Raw genomic sequence first — 15,664 nt, 5'->3', positions numbered from 1 at the left:
TTTTCGGTCCTCGCCACAGCAAAACCACGAATTTTCAGCGCCTTTGACAATTACATGTGTACTCATATATGGCATATCCTAGCTACTCTAGTGTCTTCAAGCGTCTGTATGTTTATAAAACTTGTATGCACATGTGCATTTGTAATAATCTTTCGTCTACTTAGCAACTATGTTTATAAGAACAGTTATCGTTCTAATTAAATTACATGTGCTTGCGCGAGTTTTCAGCGCACATGCAAAATACTTATTTCACTACTTAGCACTACCATTTCTTACTAATCGCCACTAATTGCTGTAATCCCCCTTTGCGTGCGGGGATTCTTTTCTTTCTATTTTCAGAGTCCGTGTGGAATATTACGTAAACGAAAACACATTCAAAGAAAGACTGCAACTTTACTTCATTAAGAATCAGAGATCAAGTAAGTACGCAACGAGAAATGTAAATTCAAAATGCACGTTTATAGTTTTTGAAGACACTTTGAATATATGTGTATAAATATAAATATGCAGAAGTAGATTTCTAAGTTCGTAAAATAACTGTAAGGAGGCTTGTGAATGAATCTGAACAAGTTATTCGTTTTATTATTTGCATAAGAAGATTGCAACAGATAGCCTTTGAATTCATACTCTAAGAAGTATGATTTAAGCTGAATGCAATAAAATTGTAAGTTTTTAAGCAGCTAGGAACTATGCGTAAGGGCTCTTCTAAATACGTAGAGACTATAGACGGTCAGTCATGCTAACTATTACAAGCTATTTGTCAAAAGCAAAGAGATAAATCATTGTTTTCTATGCAAAGCAGTGCCACGTTTAGTGGACGACCTTGGGACGGATTTCGACTGGTAACTGTCGAATTACATGCGTGATGTTTTTTCCAAGGTCTGGATCGAAGCGGAATTGTCCGCATAGACTTTCGACTTTACATATACCCACAGGAAATAGTCTAACGCACGATTTTGGTGGCCAATCGACCGGTCCAATACGTGAAATTATCTGCTCACCGAAGTGTTCTCCTAATAGATCCATTTATTGATGCGATGTGTGGGAAGTAGCGTCATCTTGTCATTCAAACATCTAATAGTCGGTTATATGCCGTGATAACGGTCGCCATTAATTGTTACGTTCTCACAGTCATAATTTTTGAAGAGATATAGACCGATGATTCCAACGCCCCACACTAAACCGTTGTTTTTTCTGGATAAAACGGCAGCTCTTAAATCTCTTCAGGTTGTTCTTTGTCTCAAATGCAGCAGTTTTGCTTGTTCCATTGAGCCAGAAATGGATCGCATCGCTGAACAGAATTTGCTTCAGTTCTTGCACAAGCTGTATTTTGTACGATTTCAATTTAAGGTCTCGACGTAAAATGTACCAAGTCGTTCCATACGAACGGCGCCGAATTGATTCTCCACGGTCTTCGTGTACACTCTCAGCTACGGCTGCTATATTTTCTTCACTGCCTGCAGGACGTGGTCTATTACGTCGAAAATTATCCAATAATGAATGCAGGGTCTTGAGATGTGTGATGGTGTTGCGAATAGTACGCTAAGTACGCCGAATCTGTTGACCATAAGTTGAGCGAAACACATTATTTACAGAAAGTGAATTCGTAATAAAGTTGAACAATTTGTAAACTTTGTTCAGGTTGTCTTCCCATGATTAAATGCCAAACAATATTCGGGTGGGAAAACATTAACTTATTCTTTTTCAATAATTCTTGAAAACGCAAATGAGCTTTGAGCTTTATAGATCTCTCGTAAAAAACCTGAATTCGAATGACGAACTTGGTCGAACTTTTCTTTTTCTCTCAGCGATTAAAGCAATTGTAGTACTGCAAGTTTGTTGAAAATTATTCAGTCCAAAATGCTCTTTATGGTATAAAATAGCTATAATGGATATTAAATATAAATCTGAGCTGAGCAGTCAGATGAGTGTAGTAAACATGAATAAACATTCCCTTTTAAAATTTCAGACTGAACACAATTTCCTTATTTTCCAATGTATTAATTTAAGCTAACTTTCTCCCTATATTTTTGGTTAAAAATCGGACATGAATATTCAAATTCGTAATTTAAAAATGATAACCTAATTTTTAAGTGTATTTTTGATATTTTTTACTAGTTTCTACGTTATAAGCTCTGTGCTTCCTTAGATTATAACTATAAAGTAGAATATGGTATGGTATGTGTATATGAATAATAATATAATATCAAATCTCTTTTAGGAAATATTGACATGAAGTTATCAAATGTAGCATAGCAGCCATATTACATATAAAAGTGTTACTCATACGCAGTGTCACACTAGTAACTTATTAATACCATTATTAACGTTACTCATACGCCATGACACATCGGTAATACCTTCAATGGAAATGTTACTCATACGTATTGGCTAACTATTAATATCATATAGAGACCGACCGATTAATCGGCCTTGGTATCGGCATCGGCCACAAAATTAAGCATCGGCATCGGCCATATTTGGCCGATTCTTTGCCGATTCTTTCTACTTCTTTCGGATTATACTAAAATACATTTATTTTTATTTTTTGATTTCTTTAGAGCATAAAATTTGAATTCTTCTGTTTACCATATAAAATACAGTAAATCACATTTGACTAAACTAACAATTCATCATGGTGATAATTTAAGTCTAGTATAAAGAAATTCAACAATTCAGCATTAATGAAAGGTTTTATTTAGCACTGCTAGAAACATTCGTTTTATGTCAAATATGTACAGTTTTGTTTAAATTTGTTGAAGATAATGTCATAAAGTCACTATTATAGAAGCATTCGTAACTAGGTTAATTTATTTTTAAAAGTTTGCAGTAGACAAGGTCACGTAATAATCTCTTGGTGCTGGCCTGGACTATAATAAGGTGCATGGAAAAGAACCTCCCAAACAAGCTTCCGAAGATTCTATTGAGTCACTATCACTAATTGCCGCCATTCATAATGTGAGATATAAATGACAAAAGTCATCTCGTTGAAAATAACGGATTCTTTTTAGTAGACCTACTATTTTCGAATATTGGCCTTAATGCTCATATTTGTCCTTAAGGGGTCACCCAGTGTAACCCATGAAAAATTAGGCGATTTTAGTAAATTTTTTTAAAGAAAGTACTCGGTCGAATGTTTCGAAGTTTTTGGACATAATATGGTGTACTTTCAACTATATTTTAATATTTTTATTTTACATAAATTTTGAAAAATAAAGGTGTTATGGGTTGTCTTGGGAGGTGCCAAAAAAAAATTTCCCCAACTGCTGACAAGATTCCGGCCGAATAAGTAACTGAAACACAAAAATTTAAAAAGGTTATTAAAGTTGAATATATTCCCTATACAATGACCTACGATTATTGAAAGATATCAAACATTAACAAAAAGGCGTAGTTCTAAACAAAAATTTCGATTTTTTAGGTAAAAAATGGTCTTTTTAGATGCCAAATTGACAATTTTCATTAAATCAAAAAGATATGTCATTGTATAGTAAACTAGCGTTACCCGGCGCGCTTCTCTACGCAAAAAATTGATTGCTTAAAAGATTTGATTTCTTAACACAATAATGAAAAAGAAAAGCAATGTTCAATTTAATACAATTGTATACACAACATTTTTTGTTTTATTTTGTGGTGCATAAATAAACAAATTTTTCGTGGCTCCAACTCTCGAACATGCAACGTACAGTTGACCGTGAGAAAAGCAAGCTTCCTCTAAATTAACTCCACACACCTGGAGCGTTTGCCCTTGGGCTTTGTTGACGGTCATAGCAAAAGATAGCCGAACAGGAAATTGAAGACGTTTAAATTCGGATGGCATGTCCGTTGGTATTAATGGGATGCGCGGTATTAGTACAATTTCACCTTTTGCTTTGCCAGTGAGAATTGTTGCTTGAATTAAATTTGGCATCAATTTCTTCACTGAAAGTCTCGTCCCATTACAAAGTTTCGGTGCATTAAGATTTCGAAGAAGTATAATCGATGAACCAACTTTCAAATTCAAATTATGCGGTGGCATGCCTGGTGGTTCCAAAGAATTTAAAAATTCAACCGGATAATTGACTGCGTCTTCATCATTCATAGCAGTATTAATGGATTTATACGTTTCCGAATTACCTGGCAATTTTTCCTGGATGTGGAAATTGATTTCGTTGACATTGACATTTTTTGGTGCTAAAATTGCACGTTCTCGTAACCAATCATGGTTATTATAATTTTGAGCAATATTTAGAAAAACGCGATCAATGATGATACTTCTTCTTTTGATGATACATACAATTATTGAAAAATTATTCGGTAACGTGATAAACCCATTTTGATCACTTGCCATTTTTCCATCGCCAATCATTTTTAAGACGCACACGCATATTGGTCGTCAACGAAAGCATTTGTACGTGTGCCCACAAAAATGAACTTTACAAACATGCATTAATTTCATCAGCTGGTGTTGATCTGGGAATAACAGGCAACGTTTGACGAAAATCACCAGATAACAATATTAATGCACCGCCAAACAGCTGTAAACTCCGTCTCAAACCTTGTAATGTTCGATTTAAGGCTTCCAAAGATTTTTTATGGGCCATTGGACATTCGTCCAATGGATGTTTGTTGCAAGACTTTAGCCATTCCAGAACTCCTTGAAATATTGCATGTTGGTGTTTCAATTGCTTGCATGTTCAATGGCAATTTCCAGGCGGAATGTGCCGTGCGGCCGCCATAAAGTAATGTAGCTGCAATTCCGGAAGAAGCAAGTTCCAATGCGATTTTTTGTTCCGACCGAATCGTTGCCAGTATTAATTAAATCAAAAATGTTTTTCCAGTGCCGCCAGGTGCATCCAAAAAATACAATCCACCAGTGTTGTCATTGACAGCTTGCATCACTGTGTCATATACATATTTTTGTTGATCATTTAATTGTGGAGTATACGTTTGTACGAACGCACGCAATTCATTACGATCGCATTGCAGTTCGCGTTGCTATTCTCGTTCAAATGAATCATGCATTGGACGATTTGGTAGAGTCAATCCTAATTGCCCTAATGCCTTATTTGCAATCGTAAGGCACAAATCTTCGATCATTATCAAGGCTTCATTATACATTTCCAATGTCAGCAGCAATGCAGGATCATTGGAACGATGTCGAAGTCGAATCAAAATGTCTTCAGCCATGAAATCTTTGTATTTATTCCACAATTCCAGTGGATTTGATGGAAAATATGATGATGCATCACGAAGCGTAGCATCCCAATGCGTATCATCTTCCAGCAAATGCAAGTGTTGACATGCTTCACGGTATGTTGCGCACAATTGACCATTAACAGTTCGTAAATGTTGGAATGATTGAGGTCCATGTACGTTCACCAACAAAAGTCGCAAGTAAAAACATTCAACATTAGCTGGACTAACTGTATAAATGCGTCCCAAAGCATCTGTTCGAAAAATACCTTGATAACCATCAACAGGTGTGTGCCTTGTTTTGACGTTGAAATTTCCATGTGAAATAGTGAGGCACTTCCGAATAAAGCAAAGTCCTGGAAAATTCATCAGTTTCACATAACTGGAAATAAGCTGTTAGTGTCGTTACTGGTGGCTCTACTACTCTTTGTTCGGCATTTGCAGCAGTGTAGTAAACACGTTGGCCGTTTTCAAGATGAACTGCCAAATGTACAACAACCGGATGTCTGTCATGAATTGGAAACGATAAAATACGCCATACAGCTTCTTTCGTACTAATATAGCGCCCCATTTGGTACTGCAAAATTTCGTCATGATTATTCTCAGGAGCCACTCCAAAAACAGCCATATCGCTGACCTTATTCACATACTTGCAAATATATTTGATTGATTTTACAGAATTGCAATATTCTACATTGATGTGAGCGTTGAACATTTTTGACAGCATCGGTGAGTACGGAACTATCCACCGGTTATCGATTTCAACATCTTGATTTGTAATTTTAATTACAGTTGATTTACCGTTGTCTTCAGTTGATCGTCGACGATACTGTGGATATCCATCATCTCCTGTAATTGTTTCAGCAATCAATTGCTTTGGAAACCGTTTCGAACATTTACCATCAATCATACAAAGTGAATTTCGATTAATATCACCACAGGGACCGTGAATCATATTTTTCGTGACAACTTCGAATAATCCTGGGTCGATGGTTTGATCTGGAATTTCGGCCGATATGACGGTATCAATCACATCAGGGGTTATTTTGTTTACGCACCAAATCAAAATATGTGCGTGAGGTAAGCCTCTCTTTTGCCACTCTACGGTATACATAAAGCACCGCACTTCTCCAAATACACGGAGTTTGACAATCAGATCCATTAATTTTTTCAATTTTTGTTGAAATACACGGGCAGTTATGTCATCCCGATCTTTTGGCACCTGACCATCAAGTAAACAATCAGACACATCGACCCACTTCGGGTTGCACGTAAATGTTATGAATAGATCCGGTCGTCCATAATTTCGTACATATGTCATCGCATCTTGCGTATATTCATGCATATGACGTGGGCTACCAACATATGATGATGGTAAAATTGTTAAACGGCCGATATCATTCACATTTACATCATTGACTATTGCGTCACGCAAATGTATGTATTCCTCTAATTTTAATCGGGCTTGATTGTAACGGATGAAATTTAATCGCTCACTTTCAATTGTGGCGTACATATCGACGATATATTGATGCGAAAGTTGATTGCATCGCAAATTAAATTTGTTTCTTGAGGGCGAATCATCAATCGGTACGAATAAAAATTCATCGCACTGACTTTTTTTGTTGATTCTTGACCTGTATTGCAAAAATTAATTAGCGAATGAAAATGATTTATAAATCATATTTAGCACATTCGCATAAATTGCGGGAATTCCCGTCATTCATGTTTCCTTCAATAAAACAATTGCTATTTAAATAGGGCTTTTCTACCGTCAAACATGGTTCACTTCTTATCACTGCACATTTTTAGTGTTGGTAAAGTCGTGAACTACCATTCCTGACAGGCCAACCGCAATTCAAACAAATTTAATTTGGGGAATCCCCATTCAAAGTTAACGTGCCAGTCATTTGTGGTTTGTTGAGGGGAAGTTTCAATAAAACGAAATGCGGGAAATCCCGACAAAAGTGCATAGGAAATTCATGTGGTAATGGCGGGAATTCCCTAATTTGTTCAGACTATTTAAAAAAATTAACCTGTAGAAAAAAGCGGGAATTCCCCTCTTCAATTTTGAGTGGAAAAATTAAGTGATTATCTGGCAGCCAGCCGCTAAATTCAAATGAACGCGAACGTGCTAAACAAAATAAAATGTATATGTACCAGTTGTTGGATTTATCATTGGTATGTTGATGTGATAGCCATCGTCCCCTCTCCAAAACAAAATAGGGTATTGCAATGCATCATAACAGCGATGGAGTTCTGAAATACGTTGTAAATTCTCATTTCTACACTACAAAACAATGTCTCGTGACTGAAACTATTCGCCAACCACAACAATGGCTACTTCATCAATCGTTGGTTCATTGAATCGTCTGGTGTGCTCCCCAATTGGTGTTTTATCGGCTTTTACTATGATTTTGTGGCCATCGGAGGGCATCCGTTCGAGTGCCACTTTAAACAATTTCACCAATTCATTGTGTTGATGAAAAAATGTTTGCAATTCATTCACGATTGATCTTCTCGTATTCGTCGAAATTGCACAGCGCTTATTTAATTCACGATTCTCACCATCAATGAAATATATTTGCAAAAATGTATGATCACCATCTGGTAATGGTAGCAAAGATCCAGCTATATGGTATATTTGACCTTGAATCTGTAACGGTCGAGAAATATATGTAGATGATAACGGATCTTAATTTCTAAAAACATCGAACACAGGGACGGCACATAAATTAAAAATGATATTGCTAATTCCACACGAAGAAATCACCTTAAACGTCGGCATAAATCCATCTTTAATAATATTTGTAGCTCCAAAAGATGTCATTTGAAAGCATGAATTGTATTTTTGAATATTTAAGAGGAAATGCTTTGACGTTGGCGAATTACCAAAAACCAATGAATGCAAGGTTCTGGCGGAAGTTCTAGTACCGGTAATTTGACTCTCCCACCAGCACAACACATGCCAAGCGTTTCGTTTATGAATTTAAATGCTTTGCAATGTATACATTCTATATTCATCTGGCCAATGTAGGCATACATGCTGTAATCAATGGTGGTTCATTTCGTCGAACACGATCTTCTTCACTTTGTGATCTTCGATTTAACGCTGTAGCATTTGATTGACGTGAACGTCTGTCAATGTTTGGTCGTCTTGAACGTGGCATTCTTTCAGTACAGTGTATGACTAATTGAATGTAAAAGCAATACATTGAAAATTATTTCTAGAAAAAATTATACATTTAATTCAAACTTCAGCGTGTGTGCGTGGAAATATGAATTCACATACACTCACACTGGACATAACCAAATTAAGTAACGCTTGGCAATTGAACTATATATATAAAAATCAAGCAATTAAAATACAATTAAAAAAGAAACACATGGTTAACACTCACCAAAAGTATGTTCGTTCAAAATGAGAGCAAGATATAAAAGAACTCAAAGCACATAAGAAAACTGTCAACTGAATTCCAATGACAGCAAATTAATATTCTGTTCGCAATGAGAGAACGATGTAAAATTGATAAATTGTATTGAAAATACTTGATTTTGGTACAGTGTATTTACTCACAAAAAATGTCAAACTCAGGAACGGCTGCACCGATTCCAAACAAACTTCACACAAACCACCTCCTTATAGGTAGGAACGAACTCTAAAATTTTTGTGTCAATCGATTCGGCGGTTCTTGAGTTATAAGATTACCAAGGAAATGTAACTTATTTTTATATATATAGATATATTTTTGAACATTCAGTTTAAATTTGAAATTGATCGATCAATATCTCGTTGAGTTACGATGTTAGCAATTTTGTGAAAAGTCGTTTCGAGAATAACGCGTTTAAAGTTTCGACTATAGCGGCTAATACATGTGAGCGATTGCTCTTTAGAACGCTGCCATTCAAAAACTATTCAAGATACGACCTTACCGCTTTCACAGGATATTTTTGAAATTATATGTAAACTTTCGAATAAGCAAAAAATAAAAAATCGATTTTTTGAAAATGTCACACCGGTATACCCCCTTAAAGGAAAAAAGCTATATTGCTGATTGCAGATTCGCTTTGAGAAAACGCGAATAACTTATTTGTTCTATCAACATTATCTTATAATAATAATTTATTTAGTTTTGAATATTAATTAAATCACTAAACAACTTCATATTTACATATGAATTGAGTTGTTTACCTATTTTGTGATGTTATTTGTCTTTGTTTTTATTTTGTTACCATACTAATTTACTAAATAATGTTGTTGATGAAAGAATCGGCATCGGCATCGGCATCGAAAAAAATTTTGGTATCGGTCGGACACTAGTAATACCTTCAATGGAAATGTTACTCATACGTATTGGCAAACTATTAATATCATGTAGCAATTATAAATATTACTTATAAGCAGTGTCAAACCAAAGGGCACATGTTAGCTAATGTAATTGTTTTTCATAATCCATGGTATACCAAGAACTTATTGAATATAATTAAATTTTAATGTTTGTATAGCCTTTTTGCACAGGCAAATTAATTTAATACATTAATATTATAATTGCTAAAAGAGTTTTTGCCTTTCACACAGCCGACTACCCGATTAACAATCAGCTGTTGTACATGTTTGTTTTTGCTGTTCATAAAAAGTTTACAAGTTTCATCAGCTGGTTGCTATGTTATTAATAACCGCATATTTACAGAGTGTATAAGAATCAGCAGAGTTGAACTATTTTGAGTTTGCAGAAATTAAGATTTTTTTTGTATGGTAAATCGATCTAAATCAGCGTTTTAATCGAGCGAGAGCCGGTTAATTGATCAATTAGCTCCTGTACTAAAACGGCTTCAAAGTTGAATCAGACAAAAAGATACAGTTCTGCATATATTAAAGAAATAATAGGATATATTTCAAAGCAACTTTCCACAAATAGAACACTCAGCAACATATCAAACAATCAATATGAATAATAATGATAATGAAAATAAGCCCTTTGTATCGCAATATTCTTATTTGTTAGTATATCTAGCTCTACAGAGCAGCACTGCAAAACACTCTTGCTGCTACCATTATGCATATTAGAGCAATAACTGTAAACTGCATACATATGTAAGGGTGCAGCAGCTATGTCGAATACGGGTATCCTTCAACGCTTCACTGAGCATGAAATTATCAAACAAAGCAACCAATTTAAATTTATGTTTTAGAAGTTATAAATAAAAGAGATAGAATTTGAGATTATTTGAGATATTGAGAATATGCAATTTAAATTCATAAAATTTCATAGAAATATCAATTTTAAATAAATTAATTCCACTTTATATCACTTTCACATCAAAATTCATTTGTAATCAATAGCTCTTTGCTAGTTAAACCATCTGAAATATTACTTTACTAAACAAACAAGGACTAAAATTTCAGAAGTTACATTCTCCACTTAAATATTTAAATCAGAAAACTTTAAGAGCAGCAATATGCCACAACAGAAATTAGTTTTTCAATAATTCAACAAAGCTGCTGTCTAACTGCCTCGCTCTCTCTCTCTCTCTCTCTTTCGACCAACAGTTGAGTTAAGTCGCTTTGCGCCGTCTAAGTAAATTTTCCAAATATTTACACGCCAGCACGTGACCTTTGAAGTTTGTTGCACCCACCCAACTGTGCCAAGTTTACGTAGTAAACTCAAAATATTTTGCGCAAATAATGTTGGAAGCCGAGTGAGCACTTTAAGAAACTTGCAAATCAATTCCCAATTGGACAATTCAAAACTAAAGCAAAGTTGCACGAAAACTCAGCAAACAAGACTGGCCAAACGGATGACTGTAGTCAGATTTTTGTTTGTGTGTGTGTATTTCTGTTTTGGAAAGTTTTTGCTGTGACATTTGCTACTCAGTTTGACAATGCAAACATTTAGCTAGAAGAGCAAACTAGTAATAAACAAATAAATAACGCAAACAAGTGATTTCTTCTAGAGTAAAAAGCACGTAGTACATCTATATCAATAACTAAAGGACATGCGACTAAGAAAATATTAAAGTTTTGTTTGAATATTCCTTATTGGTTTGCATAAATGATGAAGTTGCAAGAATATTAAATTTCACATTTTTATTTCATTTCTCTATTCGGTAGCAAATATTCATAATGCTACCACAAAATCATTCAACCTCTTTCCTCATCACAGCGCAGCCTTCTGCCTCGCCTTCCAAGCACTTCAAGCAAATTACACACTTACTATTAAATACAACACTGCTGCTTTGTATGTCCGTCCGTCCTTCCGTTTTGTGCTGTCATGATTCAATTGGTCAGCTCATAATCATAGCAACAACATAATTACTTAATTAATTTATTATTAGACAGCAAGCAAAGCAAAGCACAAAGCGCCATTGGCAAATGTCAACAAGTATTCAGATAACTGTAATTACAGCACACACGCACACACACAGTATCTACAATTTGCCGAAATGCACTTTAATATTAATACAGTTATTGTTAACCGTAAACCGTAAACCGTAAACCGCAAACCACATAGCATAGCAGTCATCAACAAATATGTGTTTGTTTGTAAACATAACTGTAATTGACTGTATTTGTTGTCGGTTAGCCGCATTTGCGCCTTAAAGAGTGTTACTTAAATTACAAAAGCTTAAAATTGTCGCAATTAAATTCGAGAAACTATTAAAGACACTTGTACTTATAGCTATTGACTAATTGTTGGAAGTATGGAGGCCTGTCATTTCTTTGAGAGTCGAAGAAGAAGCCCTGATTATGATTATTTTCTTTCTAGAGTATGTTGGTGGGAAATTTTCTCCTTGAAAATATATGATTTTGACATTACTGCCAAACCGTCTTAACTACCATTTTTATGGTCTGTCCACTTCTTAATTTTCAGTGCTATCAGACAAAAAAAAATTTAAAAAATATATATCGTATTTGTTTTCGTATCCAAAACTAATTTATTCTCATTCATTCCCCATGCCAAAAAATTTATTCAGCCTTATAGTAAACTAGCAGACCGCAGAAAGTTAAAATTCTAGCAATAAATATAGCCTATGTTACTCGGGGTGAATGTAGCTTCCCAATGGTGAAATAATTTTTTAAATCGATACAAATCTCTCCTCTTTATAATAATAGTATAGATAGTATAGATTTCATGTGAATAAAGCATTCCCATGCATTTTTATTTTCACACGAAAGGAAAACTCGTATCATGAATTTCGTGTGAATGAAAAATTATATTCGAATTTCAGCATTCTGCCACTCATTTTTTGGTTTTGATTTTTGATGTTTTTTATTGGAGCTATAAAGGAAAATTCAATTTATAAATGCGACTGTTTTAGCATAAAAACATAAATTATACACATAGCAATTATCAGTGCCGGCCCAACTTGCGTTCTACACCCCGAAAGATGTTGTAATGGTATATTTGAAAAGATCATGTACATTGGGTAGCAATCTTGTTCTTTTCTCCAATCGATACCGTTGGTGGTCCCATTATATCAAAGGAATTATATTACCATTCAAATGCATGCACTTTCTCCTTATTTTCTTAGGGAACTTTTTTAGGATTTTCTACCAAAACCTTTTCCCCACAAGAGAAAGAATTCACTTTGACCTTATAGTCTACAGTCTTTTGTGAACTCACAAAAACACTAAATAGATATTAGGACGCGTCAACGCGCCGTGAACCGACTACAGGGCAGTTAAAAAAGTGAGATTCAAGGAATTTTAGTATCGCTCTCGCATAGGCGGGGCATTCCATCAGCACGTCTTCTTCTATGAAACTTCTGCAGCTAGCATACGATAAATTTTTTAATGGGACAATGACCCCTTCAAATAATGATTTATTATTGAGAGCGAAGAGCTTCCAAGACGTCTCAGGATTTTCTTTGGGTCACAACAACAAATTTAGGTAGGTCTCCTACTTGTTCCCATTCTACTGTAGTTAAGACTGATGTGTCTAGCCTTGAAAGCTCATTAGTCTTACATTATTACCTAGGATTCCTCTGTGGCCAGGCACCCAATATAGTCTAATCGTATCCGTTATCGCCTGAATGTGAGGGTGACATTTCCTTACAAGCCTCGATCATTTACTACCAGAGAGAATTAACACTTTGCTAAAGGATGATACGCTTCAAAGCAATATATCTGTTGCAAATTTATAGCATCATAACGCTGAGTTTTTTCATTGGAAATGTCGTTTATTATTATTATAAGGTTACAGCAACCGTGAGTCTACCAATCATTTCTTCGTTTTTATATTCACCGAGATCACCTACATACATATGTATATCTGCTGAAAGGTTAGTAAGTCAGACCCCGTTTAGGAAAGAGTGGTATGAAGAACCTAATTTTCATTGCTGTATTAAAAATATTACTCATACGCCATGACACACCAGTAATTCCTTCAACGAAAATAGTACTCATACGTGATGGAAAACCACTAATAGCTCTCAACAACTATTAATGTTACTCAAACGCCACATTTACTAGGAGCACATGGCACACACGTCTTTAAACGTCATTGAAGATTAAATGTTTTTTAAATTAACTACAAAAGTAGAGCATCCTCGAGTCTACGTACCAATCAGTTAACGAAATGTAGAATAGAATATTTATTCGTATTAGTATTCGCTGCACCTTGGGAACAGATTAATTAGATAAAGTTTATTGCGGATTTTCATTTACTGTAAATTGTCTTGGTTACTCTTCAATAAAGTTTGGAAAACTTGTATTTACTGTTGTTGTAAATATTTCCAAACAAATTATTGAATAATACAGCATATATAGTATAGTCAGTCCCTAAACCCTACTGGTTATAAAGACCCACCCACCCACGTAGATTAAATCTCTGAAGCCGCACAACAATAATGAATAAATATTTTAGTCGATAATCTTAATAATTGCATCTATCTTAAAAACATAAAATTTTATAAAAAATAATACTGATCTATATTTTTGAACTCCTTAAAAGTAGAGAGAGAATTAAACAAATAATAGAATATTCTTCCGACTAACACTTTGCATGGCATATGTTTTAGTTACTTTTAATCATAGTTTGAATCTGTGTATACAACCAGAATTTATTCTATTCGAAGATTTTCAGAGCTAGAATATCTTATTTAAGCGGTACTAAATAGATCTATTAGGATATGCATAAAAAATATTATTCGCTTCCAGTTAAAGAGAGCCTTATCGCTGGTTCTATAGTCTTGATTACAATTATTATATTATAGAAATGAGAAAATACTTCTATATTTACTTTTATTTCATCTATTTTTTCCTTCATGAATACCAAGATCTTCTTCTTGCTAGCTCGCATGTCGCATAGTCATAAATTTAAACAGGTTAAACAGATAATAATAGGTGTTAAAAATTACGAGCAACTTTCAGTTATGATGCAAAGACATGAGAAACATATTATTTAGTGTGTTGCAAGAAAAAGAAATCAAAGCAAGTATATTTGTTAAAATGTAATGAAGCTATGTGGGAGCCTTTTGTATCTTAAGGCTTTACTTACTATGCCGAAACCTTGACCGAATTATTATTTCAACGAAAATCTAATGGCATTCTGTATTTATTTAATATTTAATTTAATTAACAACCATTGGATTACTAGACAAATAAGTATGTGAACAGAACTGGCTAATAGTATTTACAAAGCATTCCGATTACTTCTTGTTGATTTTCACTCCGTTCCGCGGATTCGACAGAGCTATAACAAATATTACTTAATGTAAATAAATAATGTTTTGATAAATAAGTTCGGTTTCCTATTTGCCCTCAAGTAAAGTAGAGATAAACAATTCGTTACTTCTTTACTCGCCAAGTAATAAAATGTGTTCTCTTGACAAAACAATCTTTAATATTTTACATGTGACAACATCTAGTTGAATATTATACTTGATAGTATATTAGCTTTATCAATTTGGTTAATCCGCTTGCTAACCTATCTCTAATTGATTTTGTTCGATTCGCCCCCTCTCAAGACTGTACTAAATTGAAGGCTGTTGTGGCAAAATGTCAACTTCCAAGCTTACTTACTTACAAACTATATACCTCTCAACTCATTATACCCCTTACCCATATATATGTAGTATATTATATAAAGAAATATAAATATACGATAAGTGCCTTGTACCATTTGCTTATGTACATTCTTAATTGCTCGCTTTAAGCCTTCAGTCGCATATCAATATTGACTACAAACACAAATGCCGAGAGGAAAAGCGAGCAAATATTTTGCTATTCCATTGTCATTTTGTTCGCTCCTCTTTCCACATATTCGCCTATCATATTACCTTTGCATCGCCTGGAGAGTAGTACAGTCTTTAGTAGATTTTTCTGTGTGTGTGTGTTAGTATGTTTATTGGCATCTTATTTGCCATTATTTCCTCTCATAACCAGCGGCATTCCGTGTACTATTTACATGGGGGATGTAAATCATATTACTTTCGCTTCCCCATGAACAATTTTCCTTGAGGTCGCATTGATAATGAGCCGATAATG

The 15,664-nt window shown here is 34.5% G+C and overlaps 1 protein-coding gene across 7 annotated transcripts in view; it reads left to right on the top strand.

The window, feature by feature from the left end:
- The window catches only part of LOC105218438 (potassium channel subfamily T member 2), a 223,834-nt gene that overhangs the window by 138,150 nt on the left and 70,020 nt on the right, over positions 1-15,664 (top strand). For all 7 annotated transcript variants that reach the window (XM_054234396.1, XM_054234395.1, XM_054234393.1 and 4 more), the window contains exon 3: positions 340-419. In XM_054234396.1, coding sequence (XP_054090371.1) covers positions 340-419 — 80 coding nt within the window. The remainder of the gene's footprint in view (positions 1-339; positions 420-15,664) is intronic.

This window comes from Zeugodacus cucurbitae, chromosome 6 (genome assembly GCF_028554725.1).
Source record: "Zeugodacus cucurbitae isolate PBARC_wt_2022May chromosome 6, idZeuCucr1.2, whole genome shotgun sequence".
In the NCBI taxonomy this organism is placed as follows: domain Eukaryota; kingdom Metazoa; phylum Arthropoda; class Insecta; order Diptera; family Tephritidae; genus Zeugodacus; species Zeugodacus cucurbitae.
The sequence above is the reverse complement of the archived record's forward strand: the minus strand, read 5'-3'. Positions and strand labels throughout refer to the sequence as shown.